At 44.5% G+C, this 18,964-nt stretch overlaps 1 protein-coding gene across 1 annotated transcript in view; it reads left to right on the top strand.

The window, feature by feature from the left end:
• CPPED1 (calcineurin like phosphoesterase domain containing 1) overlaps positions 1-18,385 on the top strand; it is a 108,005-nt gene extending 89,620 nt beyond the window's left edge. The window contains exon 4 of the mRNA XM_015067249.3: positions 17,907-18,385. Coding sequence (XP_014922735.2) covers positions 17,907-18,136 — 230 coding nt within the window. The 3' untranslated portion in view covers positions 18,137-18,385. The remainder of the gene's footprint in view (positions 1-17,906) is intronic.
• The last annotated feature ends 579 nt before the right edge of the window (positions 18,386-18,964 follow it).

The raw sequence follows: 18,964 nt of genomic DNA, 5'->3' as shown, positions 1-18,964 counted from the left end.
GTCAACACACAGTCTTTTTAATGTTTCAGGTCTGAGTTACTGTTTTAGATGGAAGGATGCAGACACTCTTAGTTTCAAGTAAATATAGAAGTCTCTTTCTGACCATTAGGACAAATGCTCTTGTTTATTGAATAATTGAGTAATTGCTAATAAAATAACTTGTATGTTCGTTAAAGCAGTGTTCTCTGCTGGGCAAATACATCATCTCCCCTGGCCAGAATGGCGTTCTTAGTTTTAAAAACTACAAATTACTGTTTTCTTGATTTGTGAGAAGTACAGAAAGAAACTTATAATTTTTGGAGAATTCTGAGAAACCATGGCTGATCACCCAAAAGTATTTCTTTTTCTTTTTTTTCTATTTTTTTTCAATATATGAAATTTATTGTCAAATTGGTTTCCATACAACACCCAGTGCTCATCCCAAAAGGTGCCCTCCTCAATACCCATCACCCACCCTCCCCTCCCTCCCACCCCCCATCAACCCTCAGTTTGTTCTCAGTTTTTAAGAGTCTCTTATGCTTTGGCTCTCTCCCACTCTAACCTTTTTTTTTTTTTTCCTTCCCCTCCCCCATGGGTTTCTGTTAAGTTTCTCAGGATCCACATAAGAGTGAAAACATATGATATCTGTCTTTCTCTCTATGGCTTATTTCACTTAGCATCACACTCTCCAGTTCCATCCATGTTGCTACAAAGGGCCATATTTCATTCTTTCTCATTGCCACATAGTACTCCATTGTGTATATAAACCCCAATTTCTTTATCCATTCATCGATTGATGGACATTTAGGCTCTTTCCATAATTTGGCTATTGTTGAGAGTGCTGCTATAAACATTGGAGTACAAGTGCCCCTATGCATCAGTACTCCTGTATCCCTTGGGTAAATTCCTAGCAGTGCTATTGCTGGGTCATAGGGTAGGTCTATTTTTAATTTTCTGAGGAACCTCCACACTGTTTTCCAGAGCGGCTGCACCAGTTTGCATTCCCACCAACAGTGCAAGAGGGTTCCCGTTTCTCCACATCCTCTCCAGCATCTACAGTCTCCTGATTTGTTCATTTGGGCCACTCTGACTGGCGTGAGGTGATATCTGAGTGTAGTTTTGATTTGTATTTCCCTGATGAGGAGTGATGTTGAGCATCTTTTCATGTGCCTGTTGGCCATCGGGATGTCTTCTTTAGAGAAGTGTCTATTCATGTTTTCTGCCCATTTCTTCACTGGGTTATTTGTTTTTTGGGTGTGGAGTTTGGTGAGCTCTTTATAGATTTTGGATACTAGCCCTTTGTCCGATATGTCATTTGCAAATATCTTTTCCCATCCCGTTGGTTGCCTTTTAGTTTTGTTGGTTGTTTCCTTTGCTGTGAAGAAGCTTTTTATCTTCATAAGGGCCCAGTAATTCATTTTTGCTTTTAATTCCCTTGCCTTTGGGGATGTGTCAAGTAAGAGATTGCTACGGCTGAGGTCAGAGAGGTCTTTTCCTGCTTTCTCCTCTAGGGTTTTGATGGTTTCCTGTCTCACATTCAGGTCCTTTATCCATTTTGAGTTTATTTTTGTGAATGGTGTGAGAAAGTGGGCTAGTTTCAACCTTCTGCATGTTGCTGCCCAGATCTCCCAGCACCATTTGTTAAAGAGACTGTCTTTTTTCCATTGGATGTTCTTTCCTGCTTTGTCAAAGATTAGTTGGCCATACGTTTGTGGGTCTAGTTCTGGGGTTTCTATTCTATTCCATTGGTCTATGTGTCTGTTTTTGTGCCAATACCATGCTGTTTTGATGATGACAGCTTTGTAGTAGAGGCTAAAGTCTGGGATTGTGATGCTTCCTGCTTTGGTCTTCTTCAAAATTACTTTGGCTATTCGGGGCCTTTTGTGGTTCCATATGAATTTTAGGATTGCTTGTTCTAGTTTCGAGAAGAATGCTGGTGCAATTTTGATTGGGATTGCATTGAATGTGTAGATAGCTTTGGGTAGTATTGACATTTTGACAATATTTATTCTTCGAATCCATGAGCGGGGAATGTCTTTCCATTTCTTTATATCTTCTTCAATTACCTTCATAAGCTTTCTATAGTCTTCAGCATACAGATCTTTTACATCTTTGGTTAGATTTATTCCTAGGTATTTTATGATTCTTGGTGCAATTGTGAATGGGTCCGTTTCTTTGTCTTCCTGTTGCTTCATTATTAGCGTATAAGAATGCAACTGATTTCTGTACATTGATTTTGTATCCTGCGACTTTGCTGAATTCATGTATCAGTTCTAGCAGACTTTTGGTGGAGTCTGTCAGATTTTCCATGTATAGTATCACGTCATCTGCAAAAAGTGAAAGCTTGACTTCATCTTTGCCAATTTGGATGCCTTTGATTTCCTTTTGTTGTCTGATTGCTGATGCTAGAACTTCCAACACTATGTTAAACAACAGCGGTGAGAGTGGGCATCCCTGTCGTGTTCCTGATCTCAGGGAAAAAGCTCTCAGTTTTTCCCCATTGAGGATGATGTTAGCTGTGGGCTTTTCATAAATGGCTTTTATTATGTTTAAGTATGTTCCTTCTATCCCGACTTTCTGAAGGGTTTTTATTAAGAAAGGATGCTGAATTTTGTCAAATGCCTTTTCTGCATCGATTGACAGGATCATATGGTTGTTATCTTTTCTTTTATTAATGTGATATATCACGTTGATTGATTTGCGAATGTTGAACCAGCCCTGCATCCCAGGAATGAATCCCACTTGATCATGGTGAATAATTCTTTTTATATGCTGTTGAATTCGATTTGCTAGTATCTTGAGAATTTTTGCATCCATATTCATCAGGGATATTGGCCTGTAGTTCTCTTTTTTTACTGGGTCTCTGTCTGGTTTTGGAATCAAAGTAATACTGGCTTCATAGAATGAGTCTGGAAGTTTTCCTTCCCTTTCTCTTTCTTGGAATAGCTTGAGAAGGATAGGTATTATCTCTGCTTTCAACGTCTGGTAGAACTCCCCTGGGAAGCCATCTGGTCCTGGACTCTTACTTGTTGGGAGATTTTTGATCACTGATTCAATTTCTTCGCTGGTTATGGGTCTGTTCAAGCTTTCTATTTCCTCCTGATTGAGTTTTGGAAGAGAGTGGGTGTTTAGGAATTTGTCCATTTCTTCCAGGTTGTCCAGTTTGTTGGCATATAATATTTCATAGTATTCCCTGATAATTGCTTGTATCTCTGAGGGATTGGTTGTACTAATTCCATTTTCATTCCTGATTTTATCTATTTGGGTCATCTCCCTTTCCTTTTTGAGAAGCCTGGCTAGAGGTTTATCAATTGTGGTTTTTTGTTTGTTTGTTTGTTTGTTTGTTTTCAAAAAACCAACTCTTGGTTTCATTGATCTGCTCTACAGTTTTTTCGATTCTCCATTGTTTATTTCTGCTCTTATCTTTATTATTTCTCTTCTTCTGCTGGGTTTAGGCTGCCTTTGGTGTTCTGCTTCTATTTCCTTTAGGTGTGCTGTTAGATTTTGTATTTGGGATTTTTCTTGTTTCTTGAGATAGGCCTGGATTGCGATGTATTTTCCTCTCAGGACTGCCTTCGCTGCATCCCAAAGCATTTGGATTGTCGTATTTTCATTTTCGTTTCTTTCCATATATTTTTTAACTTCTTCTCTAATTGCCTGGTTGACCCACTCATTCTTTAGTAGGGTGTTCTTTAACCTCCATGCTTTTGGAGGTTTTCCAGACTTTTTCCTGTGGTTGATTTCAAGCTTCATAGCATTGTGGTCTGAAAGTATGCATGGTATAATTTCAATTCTTGTATACTTATGAAGGACTGTTTTGTGACCCAGTATGTGATCTATCTTGGAGAATGTTCCATGTGCACCCGAGAAGAAAGTATATTCTGTTGCTCTGGGATGCAGAGTTCTAAATATATCTGTCAAGTCCATCTGATCCAATGTATCATTCAGGGCCCTTGTTTCTTTATTGACCGTGTGTCTAGATGATCTCTCCATTTCTGTAAGTGGAGTGTTAAAGTCCCCTGCAATTACCACATTCTTATCAATAAGGTTGCTTATGTTTATGAGTAATTGTTTTATATATTTGGGGGCTCCCATATTCAGTGCATAGACATTTATAATTGTTAGCTCTTCCTGATGGATAGACCCTGTAATTATTATATAATGTCCTTCTTCATCTCTTGTTACAGCCTTTAATTTAAAGTCTAGTTTGTCTGATATAAGTATGGCTACTCCAGCTTTCTTTTGGCTTCCAGTAGCATGATAAATAGTTCTCCATCCCCTCACTCTCAATCTGAAGGTGTCCTCTGGTTTAAAATGAGTCTCTTGTAGACAGCAAATAGATGGGTCTTGTTTTTTTATCCATTGTGATACCCTATGTCTTTTGGTTGGCGCATTTAGTCCATTTGCATTCAGTGTTATTATAGAAAGATATGGGTTTAGAGTCATTGTGATGTCTGTATGTTTTATGCTTGTAGCGATGTCTCTGGTACTTTGTCTCACAGGATCCCCCTTAGGATCTCTTGTAGGGCTGGTGTAGTGGTGACGAATTCCTTCAGTTTTTGTTTGTTTGGGAAGACCTTTATCTCTCCTTCTATTCTAAATGACAGACTTGCTGGATAAAGGATTCTCGGCTGCATATTTTTTCTCTTCATCACATTGAAGATCTGCCAATCCTTTCTGGCCTGCCAAGTTTCAGAAGAGAGATCAGTCACGAGTCTTATAGGTCTCCCTTTATATGTTAGGGCACGTTTATCCCTCGCTGCTTTCAGAATTTTCTCTTTATCCTTGTATTTTGCCAGTTTCACTATGATATGTCGTGCAGAAGATCGATTCAAGTTATGTCTGAAGGGAGTTCTCTGTGCCTCTTGGATTTCAATGCCTTTTTCCTTCCCCAGTTCAGGGAAGTTCTCAGCTATTATTTCTTCAGGTGTACCTTCAGCACCTTTCCCTCTCTCTTCCTCCTCTGGAATACCAATTATGCGTATATTATTTCTTTTTAGTGCATCACTTAGTTCTGTAATTTTCCCCCTCATACTCCTGGATTTTTTTATCTCTCTTTTTCTCAGCTTCCTCTTTTTCCATAATTTTATCTTCTAGTTCACCTATTCTCTCCTCCACCTCTTCAATCCAAGCTGTGGTCATTTCCATTTTATTTTGCATCTCGTTTATAGCGTTTTTCAGCTCCTCCTGACTATTCCTTAGTCCCTTGATCTCTGTAGCAATGGATTCTCTGCTGTCCTCTATACTGTTTTCAAGCCCAGTGATTAATTTTATGACTGTTATTCTAAATTCACTTTCTGTTACATTATTTAAATCCTTTTTGATCAGTTCATTAGCTGTTGTTATTTCCTGGAGATTCTTTTGAGGGGAATTCTTCCGTTTGGTCATTTTGGATAGTCCCTGGAGTGATGCGGACCTGCAGGGCACTTCCCCTGTGCTGTGGTGTATAACTGGAGTTGGTGGGCGGGGCCGCAGTCAGACCTGATGTCTGCCCCCTGCCCACCGCTGGGGCTGCAGTCAGACTGGTGTGTACCTTCTCCTCCCCTCTCCTAGGGGCGGGATTCACTGTGGGGTGGCGTGGCCCGTCTGGGCTACTTGCACACTGCCAGGCTTGTGGTGCTGGGGATCTGGCGGATTAGCTGGGGTGGGTAGGCAAGGTGCACAGGGGCAGGAGGGGCAGGCTCAGCTCGCTCTTCCTTCCGAGATCTGCTTTGGGGGGGGCCCTGCGGCACCCAGAGGGAGTCAGACCCGCCAGAGGGGTGGCTCCGCAGAAGCACAGTGTTGGGTGTTTGCCCGGTGCAAGCAAGTTCCCTGGCAGGAACTGGTTCCCTTTGGGATTTTGGCTGGGGGATGGGCGAGGGAGATGGCGCTGGCGAGCACCTTTGTTCCCCGCCAAACTGAGCTCTGTTATCCTGGGGCTCAGCAACTCTCCCTCCCTTTGTCCTCCAGCCTTCCCTCTTTCCGAGCAGAGCTGTTAACTTATGACCTCCCAGATATCAAGTCCCGCTTGCTGTTGGAACACACTCCGTCCGGCCCCTCTGCTTTTGCAAGCCAGACTCGGGGCTCTGCTTGGCCGGCGGGCCACCCCTCCACCCGGCTCCCTCCGGCCAGTCCGTGCAGCGCGCACCGCCTCGCCGCCCTTCCTACCCTCTTCCGTGGGCCTCTCGTCTGCGCTTGGCTCCAGAGACTCCGTTCTGCTAGTCTTCTGGCGGTTTTCTGGGTTATTTAGGCAGGTGTAGGTGGAATCTAAGTGATCAGCAGGACGCGCGGTGAGCCCAGTGTCCTCCTATAATGCCATCTTCCCTCGAATCCTTGTATTTGTTTTTCAAGATGGTAAGCTTTTTTCTCCAATTGACCCTCCTCTCGTTTTTGTTAATAAAGCTTTATTGGATCACAGCCATGCCCATGCGTTTACATAACCATGAATGGCGGCTGCTTCCCTGCGATGAAGTAAGGGCAGAGCTGAGTAGTGGTTACACAGAGACCACGTGGCCCTAAAATACTCTGTGACCCTTTACAGAAAATGTTGGCAGACCCCAGGTCACTTAAGTACAAGCGATCCCCAGAGGACGTTCCATGGAAATGTCTTTAAGATCCCGCTTCGGTTAATGGGAGTTTGGGGATGGAAAGGTTTGAATTCACACAAGGCCGAAACTGGGAGTGACAGGGTGCTTTGATGCCCCCCACGTGGAGGAGATGGATGCAGATGTGAGCCTGCACCTCCCCTGTCTCCATTTCGGCCAGCCCTCAGTGCAGCCCCCTGGCCTCCAGCTGAGCTGGAATCTGACCTGGAGTCCTGGTGCCACCATGCACTCCCCTGGAGGACGTGCGTGAGAATTTCCCCCATGGGGGCACCTGCGTGGCTCAGTCAATTAAGCATCCAACTCTTGATTTCGGCTCAGGTCATGGTCTCGCAGTTAATGAGATCAAGCCCCGAGTCGGGCTCTGTGCTGACAGCGTGGAGCCTGCTTGGGACTCTCTCTCTCCCTCTGCCTGCCCCTCCCATACCTTTTCTCTCTCTTTCAAAATAAAGAAGCTTGAAATAAAAAGAATTTCTTCTGTATCGCACAACTGGGGAGCGTTCAAAGGCATAGCGAGGGAATCCTGCCCCTGCTTTCCCAGCATCCCAACTCCTGTCCTTCCCTCGTGTGCCCCGTCTCTCACAGGCTTTTAGTTTCTATCCACTTGGACCAGACTCCTGGGTTCTGACCCCAGCCCTGCCGGGGACATGCTGAGTTAGGCAAACGGTGAAATGTGTCTACATCTGTCCTCTCATCTGCCAAACTGGGATAATAGCCATGCCGTCTTTGTAGGGAAATTGTGGGGATTATGCCTTCTGAGAACACATAAAGTGCTCTTCAGAACTGTGTCTGATAGGAGCGCTCCGTAAACACCACTTATTATCACTGTCATTACCACCATAATGATTATCCTACCTCAAGTCCCAGGACAGATGTGAACAAAGAACCGGCAGAAGTGGAGGGTGTGTTTAGGTCAAAGCCACCTCCTCCAGGAAGCCCTCTCACTGGGCCTGCCGTGTCGTGATCCTTGGCACTTTGTACCTCGAAGGTGATGGACAGAACATCTTCTGAGTCAGCCTGACCCTTGTGTGGGGTCACACAAATCCTTGCTCTGTGACCCCAGGCAAGTCCCTTAACCTCTCTGTGTGTCATTTTTCTCACCCGCAAAAGGGGGCAAATGTCTTCATGGTGGTCCTTGTGAAGCTTAACTGAAACGATACATAATAAGCATAGTTCTCGGCTCAGGGTGGGCGTTCAGTAAATAAAACACTGCAAACCGTGCACTTATCACTTGCTGCCTTTTATTATGGATAGCTGTTTATATTACTATCCACCTGTAGGCCTTGAGCGTTCAGTTGTTAGGAATGGTCATTCTGGGTGCCCCACTACCCTCCCCCACTACCCTCCCACCAAGGGGGAGCTCCACAAGTGTTTATTGCCCCGAGCTGGCGGAAGAAACAGCCTCCAGCTTCACCCAGAGATTGTGGAGCTGGTCTTTCCCCTCCTGCACATTCCCTTGCCTGCCTGGGCCACGGGCTCTCAGGCATTTGGGGAGATGCGTGCCAGTGAAATGTAAGGAAAGTGATTCTAGAGGAACCTAGAATTCCCAAATTGGCAGCTCAAAACCCTGACCCAGTAGTGGACCGTACCCTGATTTCAGATTCGTGGCTGCACTTCCCAGCCCTGCTGAAGAAACATATTTCTGCCCCTTTGCCACACAGGCCACCCCAGGCCGCCGGTTGCTGGCAGGGATCACCGTCTCAAGGCCTGCCTCTCAGCTACCTGCTGAGGAAAGCCTTTCCCTGTAGCAGGGATTATTTGCACCTGTTTTTTGTATGTTCCTACTGATTCATTTCTTTCTTTCTTTCTTTCTTTTCTTTCTTTCTTTCTTTCTTTCTTTCTTTCTTTCTTTCTTTCTTTCTTCTTTTTCTTCATTCCTTTTCTTTCTCTGTCCTTTTCTTTCTTCTTTCTTTCTTTCTTTCTTTCTTTCTTTCTTTCTTCTTTTTCTTCCTTCCTTCTTCTTTCTCTGTCCTTTCTTTTCTTTCTTTCTTCTTTTCTTTCTTTCTTTCTTTCTTTCTTTCTTTCTTTCTTTCTTTCTTTTTCTTCATTCCTTTTCTTTCTTTCTCTGTCCTTTTCTTTTTCTTTCTTTCGTTCTTTCTTTTCCTTCCTTTTCTTTTTCTTTTCCTTTCTTTTCCTTTTCTTTCTTTCCTTTCTTTTCTTCCTTCTTTCCTTCCTTCTTTCCTTCATTCTTTCTTTTCTTTTCTTTCCTTCCAGCACATTTTTTTCTTACCACTGAGGCAGGAAAAATGGGAATTGTGACTAATGATTTACAACACAATTTTCACTATTCCAGCCGGCAATGTGAAGGATGCATAACATTTTCATAAATGTATATCTACTCAGGATAAAAGCAAAAGCTGTCCAATTTAAATCTGTTTACTCTTTCCAGCCTTAAGTAACACTAAGGCCTTCAGGAAGCTGGTTCTTAATACTAGAATTGTACTGGGGAGCCTCCTGATTTCCTGACTGATTTGAGGCACACTTCCAGTATTCGAATATTAAATTACATGGAGATTGCATTCCCTTCCCAATTGATTTGAAATGAATTTGAATCAAGACAGCTTAAAAATAGCTTTTATAGCATCTCTGTGACTTGATACCATGGAGAAATAAGCATGAAGCGAATGCCACAGAAGTGGTCCTCCCCTGATGCACAGGGGCTGCCTTTTGCTTGGGAATTCCTCTGGTGGTAATTTAGGAAGATGCTTGTCATCCCCTTACAGCAGTTCATAATTCAAAAACAATCCATACGTAACAGTCAATTAAGGAACTGTAGAAGCATGTTGGCCACAGATGACTAATGAATAGCCGGGGTGGAAACTCTGCCCAACTCCTGAAAACACCACTAGAATCAATCCCCCGTCAAGGAAACTGTGGTTTATTAATGCATCCCCTACCTCCGTTGAGTTGTGAATCAATGTTTCCCCATCAAAGGCTAATAGAAAAGCAGAGATGGGTCCTCATGGCCTGTCGGCCTGAGAGGGGATTGTAACTCGGACAGGAGACCACGTGGCAGAGCCAGCACGTGGTGTGTCTGTCCTCTGCCAGCCGCCAACCCCGCCCGAGATGGAGCCCCGAGGGTTCAGGAGTATCTACTGTGGTACCCGTTTCCATGCTCTCCTTTAAACCTCCCTGCCACCCATGAGTCATCTTCATTATTCGTCTCACAAGCCAGGGAACGGAGGCTCTCAAGGGTCAGTACTACCCTGCCCGAGGTCCCCAAAGAACAGAACCAGGCTTCCGACTCGATCTCAGCTCAGGTCGTGATCTCACGGGTTTGTGAGTTTGAGCCCCGCTGACAGCGTGGAGCCTGCTTGGGATTCTCTCTCTCTTCCTCTGTCTCTGCCCCTCCCATGCTCACTCTCTCTCTCACTCAAAATAAATAAACAAAAAGAAAAAGAACAGAAACAGAGCCCGCAAGGTCAGTTCAGAACTTAGGCTCCGACATCCGTTTCCCAGCTGTGTAACTTTGCCTCTTTGTTCCTCGTCCTGGCCTTGGGTTTTTCCTCTGAAAAACGGTGATTCGAGCCTCCATTGGGACAATCCAGCGAGATGATGGATGGAAGGGCCCTCACGTCCTGTGGCTGTCCTTGCTTCTAAGCCACTCTCATCCTGCCTCAATTCCGCCCTGACTCCAGGCAGGACTGGGAGAACATGATCTGGGTTCAAAACTTCTGGACTTGCCAGGAGGTGGGAGATAGAAGCTCCGTCTGTCAGCCACCAGGCTGCTTCTGGTTCTGGGTCCAGCCCAAGAAGAGGTCTCTCACGCGCCTTTGGGCCAGCCAGGAATGTCCCAGAGCCTTAAACTCCGCACCAGAACCCAGCAGGAAGGACAGTTAGGCCTACCCTCCTCCTTTTTGATGCAGACTTTAGCCTTCTGCCTGACCGTCCCTTTGTGCCCTTCTTCCGTGGCCGTTTCTCACTGCTTCTTATTCAGGCCTCCAAGATGTGAAGTTTCTAATGGCAGTGGTGGGGGTGGAGACGATCTCTTGCCAGAGGGGAGAACATCCTGAACACGATGGCCCTGCTCACCGACAGACTCCCCCATCGTTATCGCTAGCTCTCTTAGGCATCCTTGCTAATGCCAGAATCATCATTCAGTCACATTGGCTGTGACCTGGGACATTAGCAATAAATGGTGAGCCTTAAGGGGCTTGCAGCAGGACGATGGATAGCACACTCACTGCAGCACCCCCCCCCCCCAGCCCAGCTGTCCTCAGAGATCCGCTCTGAAAGTCCCTCCAGTCACTCAAACGGTCCCCATTAATGCTCTTGTCTCTGTGGGCGCCGATAAAAATGGCGTGAAACTTGATCATCGGTGAGTCCTTACAGCTAATTACGGCTAATGCGAGCCACTCTCAAAATTGCCAAACATGCCTTCCAGAATATTACAGTTTGCAGCTAGGAATTAGGCAGAAAGAGCCAAATTCCATGCACACAATCTAGTACACAACCACATAAGAACGACACTGAGTGGTTTCTGTCTGGCCATTAGGAACTCCCTGAGGTGGGTCCGATGGCCCAGGCCCCGCAGCTTTGAAAGGCCAGGAAGGCGAGGAAGAGGTTCACGTCCACGGTCCTTGTCCACGGTCCTCCAGTCTGTGCAGCCAGGACTGTCCAATCCTCTGTTTGTGGCGAGGACCCTTTGGGCGCCCAATCCAGGGCCTCACCTGCAGCTTCTGACCCACAAGCTCAGGCCCTGGCGTGGTGGCTCCTCCACCCTTCCCTACTGTCACCCTTCCCCCCCGGGGCACCTAGCACGCCACCACCACGCTGTTCAGGTCGCCTGGACGTGTGTGTTCATGATCACTGGTAACGTTGTACCACAGAAATAAGGAGTAGAAGGTGATGCCCCCTCACTAATCCCAGCCCCCCCCCCCCCGCACTGTCTCCATGAAATCACCTGTGGGAGCAGTGGGAACATAGCCCCATTGGGTTGGGGGATACAGACCAGTGCGCACAAACCCTCCTGTGCATGCGCTCTCTTCGACAAAACCAGGATCACACGATGCTTTTTTTTAACATCTTGCTGTTCCTACTTAACATATTTGGTGACTGTCAATGCCAGCACATGTAAATCTACCTCTTGTGTAAAATACACCCGTCATCCATCGCGTCTCCTGTAAATGAGCATCACAAACACTGCACTATGTATTTATGCCTCCAGACGCAACACATCTGCATCTGTGGACTCTTCTCTAGGCATTTCAATGGAATTGCTGGTGTTGGGTCAAGGGGAACACATCAGGGAACGTGAGAAGATAGCACCTCTCTGAGATGGGTTGTATCTGTTTGCATCCTGATAACAGTAAATGGAACTCACTGATCCTCTCCACCCTCGGCTGTTCTAAACAGAAGAACCTGGGTCCCCTTCCTTCCCATCCCGAGGCGTGGACCTCAGCGGGCAGACGGCCGCACCTACCCACAGGTGGGTCTCCGTTCCTACTGTGAGCACATGGCGGCTCTTGTCACAGGGCTCTGTGCAGACTCTCCCAGAATCCTCTTAACCAGAAGGAGCTGCTGTCAACATTTTTGAACGTGTTTCCTTCAGCCCTTTCAGAATCCTTGTTAAGTGCAAACGGTTCCATCACCACGAGGATCCCTCTTATAGCCAAACCCACTCCCAACCCCTACAACCCCTGTGCCTCACTCCTAGCAGCCGTGTCTACACCTCCATCATTTCAAGAATGCTGTGTCAATGGAATCACACAGGATGGAAGCTTTTGATTTTGGCTTTTCAAAGTCAGCATAATTGCCTTGCTATCTGTTGTAGCTGTTGTGTGTATCAGTCAATCATTCCTTTTTTTTTTTTTTTTTTTTTTTTATTGCCGAGTGGTATTCCGTGGTGTGGTTGTGCCACAGTTTAACCGTATACCCACTGAAGGATATTTAGGTTGTTCCCCGTTTCCGGCTATTACAAATAAAGCTGTAGAACACATCTGTGTACAGATATTTGAACCTAAGTTTTCACTTCTCTGGGATAAATATCCCAAAGAGTTCTGTTGCTGGGTCATAACAGTAAATGCACATTTAGTTTTGTAAGAAACTGCCAGAGTGTTTCCCAGAGTTGCTGTGTCACTTTACATTCCCACCAGCGCTGTGGGAGTGATCCAGTGTCTCTGCACCAGAGCCAGCATTTGGTGTCTGTAACATTTTAAAATTTCGTGTTTGGTTTTTTTTCGTTTGTTGTAGTTATTGTGATTTTTCCCCCCACCTCTTTGCTGATTGAAAGCCACATATTCCATTTTTTTTCTTTTGGAAATTATCCATATTTTTTTAAATGAATTTAAATTTATTTAAATTTTATAGAGAGCATGCAAGTGGGGGAGAGGGGCAGAGAGAGAGAGAGAGAGAGAGAGAGAGAGAGATCTTAAGCAGGCTCCATGCATGGCTCGATCCCACAACCCTGGGATCATGACCTGAGCTGAAATCAAGAGTCAGACTTTCAACCAGCTGAGCCACCCAGGCTCCCCTTAAATAACTTTCAAATTTTAGAACACCTTCAAATCTGCATAAAAATTACAAAGATAATACAGAGACTTCCCACATGCCCTGTACCTCGATTCCCCCGTTATTTATATCTTATACCAGTAGACATTTGCTACAATTAATGAGCTGATATCGATAACACTTTTATTAATGAAGTCCATAATCAGGTTCCCTTACTTTTTACCTAATGCCCATTTTCTGCTCCAGGATCCCATCTAGCATAGCACACCTCACTTAAGTATCACACCTCCTTAGTCTCCTCTTGGCTGTGACCATTTTTGATGACCTTGACAGTTTTGAGAAGTACTGGTCAGATATTTTATAGACTGTCCCTCTCTTGGGATGGGTCTGATGGCTTTCTCATGCTGGAGCCCTGGGTTTGGGGGAAGAAGATCACATGGATGTAAAGTGTCGTTCTCATCACCATCGTCAAGGTACATTGTGGGGTGCGGGCAGTCAACCGGACTCTGTCATCCCTGCTGATGTTCGGTCAGTGTCTCCACCATAAATTTCCTCTTGGACCGAAGTCCCTATGCACAGTCCGCACCTACGGGTGGGGAGTTATGTTCCCCCTGATTGACGGCAGAATATCTAAGTAAATTATTTGTTATTCTCTATGGGAGATTCGTCCCTTTTCCCCACATTTACATGTTTATTTATATTAACACAGACTCATGGATTTCTATTTCTTACACTTTGGGTTATAATTCAGCACTAGCTGTTGCTCAAATTGTTAAGCTTTGGCTATGGGGAGCTCTTTCAGTTGACCCCTCTGTCCCTTCTGACACCCCCTCCCCCGCCCCATTACTGTGAGCTTTTGAGAACTTCAGCACTTCTTACTTTCTGGCTCGACAAGCTGCTCCAGGCTCATTTTGTGTATTTCCTGCCCCAGCCCTACGACAGTCACTTCTCCAAGGATCTGCATCTCCTTTTACTGGAGAATGGTGTTAGAAACCAAGATCTGGACACTAGGTGTGCACATTGCTAGTGTGCACCTTTGTTTCTAGGCTGGGAAGGATGTATCCTGTTTACTAACCTGTGTCTGTACACCTCTGTAAACGTTTCTGGGTGTCCTCATCTGTTTTTAGCATCTGATATTAAGGTAAACATGAATTCCTGTTGATGTCTCCACCTCCAATCCACTACGTCATGGTTCATTCTAGCTTCCTCCTCATCCCACATATTTTATTTTTTGCATTTTTTATTGAGGTATTATATAATTCACATACCATAAAATTTCCCCTTTTAAAGTACAAATTCAGTGGGTTTTTTAATATTCATTTATTTTTGAAAGAGAGAGAGCATGAACGAGGGCAGCGGGAAGGGGCATGGGGAGGGTGCAGAGAAAGGGAGACACAGAATCTGAAGCAGGCTCCAGGCTCTGGGCTTCAGTACAGAGCCTGACATGGGGCTTGCAACTCATGAACTGTGAGATCATGACCTGAGTCGGAGTCAGACACTTAACCGACTGAGACACCCAGGCACTCCTAAATTCATTGGTTTTAATAGTGCAGCCATCACCACTGTCTGATTCCAGACCATTTTTAGACAGTTTTTACCATTCCACAAAGAAATGCTGTGCCTGTTAGTGGTCACTCTCCCTTCCTCTTTCCCTCTTCCCCCAGCCCCTGACATACAAGAATCTTCTTTCACTTCATTCCTTTTTACAGCTGAATAATCTTCCATTGTATGGATGTGCCACATTTTGTTTATCCACTCATCGATTAATTGGACATGTAGGCTCCTTTTTAGGCTACTGTGAGTAATGTTGTGAACATTCACACACAAGTTTGTACATGGCTGTGTGTTTTCATTTCTCTTGAGTACATAGCTAAGAGTGGAATTGCTGGTCCACATGATAGCTCTATGTTTAACATTATAAGGAGCTGCCAAAGTGTTTTCTAGAATGGCTGTACCATTTTACATTTCCACTAGCACTATATGAGGGATCTAATGTGTCCAAATCCCTGTGAACACTTGTTATTTTCCATGTTTGTTTATAGCCATCCTAGTAGATGTGAAGGGGTATCTCATTATGGTTTTTTTTTTTTTTTAGTTTATTTATTTTTGAGACAGAAGGAACACATGTGAGTGGAGGAGGGGCAGAGAGAGGGGCTGACAGAGAACCCCAAGCAGGCTCTGCACTGTCCATGCAGAGCTCGATGCAGGACTCAATCTCACAAACTGTGAGATCATGACCTGAGCTAAAGTCAGACCCTTAACCAACTGAGCCACCCAGGCGCGCCTCATTATGGTTTTGATTTGCATTTCTCTAATGATCAGTGACATTGAACATCTTTTCATAGTTTTCATATTCTTCATATTTTCTGGATATTAGATCTTTATCAGATATATGATTGGCAAATATTTTCTCTCATTCCATGGGTTATCTTTTCATGTTGTTGATAATGTTCTTTGAAGCACAAAACCTTAAAGTTTTGATAGGTACACTTTGTCTATTTTTAGTTTGGTTGCTTGTGCCCATTTTTAAGAAGCATGTTAATTACGCATTTTTCCTAGCAAATACAAAGTTACTTATTATTTTCGCATTCCTTCCAAACATGACAATAACTTTCATGCACTTTAATTATCCATTGAACTTCCCATCCTGACATTCTTGAGTTTTAGTTTCAGTTTCACATTAAAAAATAGTTTTTTCAAGGGAAATCAGTAGTTAATTAAATTTACCAAAATCTATTTATTAGTGTTTGCTCATCACTATTTTTTAATTTCATCCCTTCCTTGCTGAAACAGATCTCCTAATAATTCTTTCAGTGAAGGTTTGGAAGTGGTAAACTCTTTATATGTCTCAGCATGTATTTATTTTGCCCTTCAATCTGAATGATGGTTTAGCTGGATATAAAATTTGAGGTTCATAGTTGCTTGCCCTCAGCATTGGAAGGTATCACTCTTTGATTCTGTTATTGCTAAGGGTGTCTGCTGTCTGTCATTCCTTTGTAAGTTACTCTTACTGTCATTTCCTCCTTTCTCCTGCTCCAGCTCCTCTTAAGCATCCATTGATACCTCTTAATCCATTCTGTGGGTTCTTTGAACTGCGTCTTCTTATTGCTTGTGTCTGGGTCTCTGTGTTGTCTTTGGTTCACTGCCTGCATTCTGCCTTTTAATTCACTGATTTCCTCTCTAAACAGTGTCCCGTCCAGAATTTATCCCATTTATTGAGAGTTGTCTTTGTTTTATATTTTAATGGCTTGTCTTTTATCTCTGAGCTTTTGTTACCAATTATTCTCATTTCTATCATGCCTGTTTTCTTTCCTAACATGTTGTTTTTCATAGATATTAGTCCTTTATCGAGGACCTTTTGATGCCTTAAACATACTCATTTTAAGTATTTGTCAGGCAGTTTTATGTCATTCATTTCATCTGGAGTGAATTCATATTCCTGATTGAGGAGTCCGTAGACTGTCTTACTTAGCATGAGATTTCTTCACAGGTGGTGGGATTTTCTTCCAGATTCAATTTGAGTAAGACATAATTTTTTTTTTCTTTGGCTTTTCTTTCACTTTGTCTCTTGAATAGCTTCCTCCTGCCTGGTGGTTTGGGCTTCTCCACTCCAGCCCCATTTGGAACCAGGTCTTACAGTAGAGCTGGAAGGCCTTTGCCCACAGTAACACTGAGAAAACATGTCTCATTTCCTAGACTTGAGCCTATGTCTGTCCTTCCTTCCTAGACCCATAGATCACTACAAGCCCCAGCCCAGTGGTGTGCTCGAGACAGCTCCTCCTATCCAGCTCACGAAAACCAGTGATTAAATTTTAAGGAATTCTGTGAGCTCATTTTCAAACAACAATTACTAAAAATTAAATTCTCCGAACTCACCAGTGAATAAATTCTATTGAAAAGCAAAAGTAGTAAATACTCAAAACTGACTCTTTTCTAATTACCTTGCTACTTGTTGCTATTACAATGCTGCCTGGTTGCTCACGGCTTGTGTATCTGTGTGGCAAGAGGTGCCATAGAGTGATGTGCTCACCGCATGTTTTCCCATGTCTGGGTCATTGACATCATGCGGGTGATTTGATAGCAGCCATGATGAGAGCATTCACCCACAGCAATGAGTGAGCATTACAGATCGGTTCTCTTATTTTCTGGAGTACTTGTTAAAGACACCTGCACACCACTGCCCGGGCCCCAGACAGCGACGGTTTTCTGCATCCTCCTTCCATAGACAGAGGTCCCCAGGCCACCCCTCCTCCAAACAGGGGCCAGGCTTTATTTGCTCATCTCACAGAAACTGCTTTCAGTCTCTGTTACCCTACAGGAGCTTCATTCCCAGCAATACTGCAACCCCGTTCATTACTCTGCGTTTCTGTCTTGTTTCTCATCCACAGAGCTCTTGATTTCGGTGCTGAGGTGACGTCTGTCCTTTGGTCTTTCTTTTTTTCTATCTTACCCACCATGGCTCTTGAGTGTGGGGAGGAGAAGGTACATTAAATGCTGAGCATGCTCTACTTTCTTGATTAGAACTCCATAAACATGATTTTTTGTAGACATTTAACTTGTCTCCTGTGGCTGTCGATAACAGGCCTCAGAATATTTCCTTCTGCTTCCTGTATCTCTCCCGAAATCATTCACTTTATCTTCCTCCTCTCCCTTTGTTCCCTGGCACTTTCTTGTGCCGGTTATAACAAACGTGTTAATATGTTACATCGATGAATTATTCCCTGAAAGGATTGTGGATGTCACGAGGCTGCCTTCTCATTTCTTAGGCACTGAGTCAATATTACACACTTAATTTAATAACATACCGTGTTGTGCCTAGAAGAAAACAGGGGAGTCCCCCAAGTTCCCTATATGGAAATCCTTGGCCCCCTAATGTCTTGTTCCCTCCCCCCGCAGGTGTCACAGCTGTGTTCTCAGGCCACTACCACAGGAATGCCGGGGGCACCTACCAGAACCTGGACATGGTGGTGTCATCTGCCATCGGATGCCAGCTGGGCCAGGACACCCACGGGCTCCGAGTCGTCGTGGTCACTGCCGAGAAAATCGTTCACCGCTACTACAGCTTGGATGAGCTGAGTGAGAAGGGGATAGAAGACGACCTCATGGGCCTGATGAAGGAAAAGTGATGGTGGCTGGCGATCTCGTGTTTCACTTCCCCTGGTTTTTTACTTTACCAGAAGCAGCAGGTACGCACCGTCCCTTGTTGAAACGTAAAAGTTCTCCAAGCCGATTTGTGGATTTTTGTCCTTTTGCATAAATCAGAGAGCTGGGTCCTCTCCTCCTATCCTAAATTGTACTCAAAGTAGAGCTTCCCTCCCTTTAAAAAAGAGGAGTTGGGGGAACTGGAAAATAAAAGAATAAATGATTCTAGCGTCTCTCTGCTTGGATGCTTGAATAAATTCTCCGAGTGCTGTGTCCCTCAGCTCTGCTTGTGAATTAGTGCTTGTGAATTAGCATGTGATAAATGTCTACCTGTCGACCTCCATCCCACCTTGATAGCCAAGTGTGGTGTTTGAAAATTCTGTGATCAGACCACATCCGATCGTACTAAATTGTGGTCACGACTCCCAAAGTGCTAGGCAAAACACGGGTCATCTCCTTTCCTTCCTAACAAAGCACATGACTGTAACCCATTAGAGCTACGCAGGCTTGCTTTTATAAGGAGCTGGGTAGACCACATTTGCTACTAAATTTTGAGACTCCCGGCATTGTTGACAATGTGGTCGGTACAAGTCAAAGTTGAACTTGCCTTCTGGGTGACAAGAAAATCCTGCTTGGCACATGAACGGGCCATCTGTAGAAACCTCATCACAGAGACTAGAACTGAAGCCCCACACCCTGGCTTCGTTCACATTCACGTCTGACAGCGTGGCGACCCTGCAGATTGGCATCCTTGTGGAATGGGAGTGGCCCTCCGCTTATGAGACTCTTCGCTGTGTCCGCTTGGACAGAAC

Source organism: Acinonyx jubatus, chromosome E3, assembly GCF_027475565.1.
Source record: "Acinonyx jubatus isolate Ajub_Pintada_27869175 chromosome E3, VMU_Ajub_asm_v1.0, whole genome shotgun sequence".
NCBI lineage: Eukaryota > Metazoa > Chordata > Mammalia > Carnivora > Felidae > Acinonyx > Acinonyx jubatus.
The sequence above is the reverse complement of the archived record's forward strand: the minus strand, read 5'-3'. Positions and strand labels throughout refer to the sequence as shown.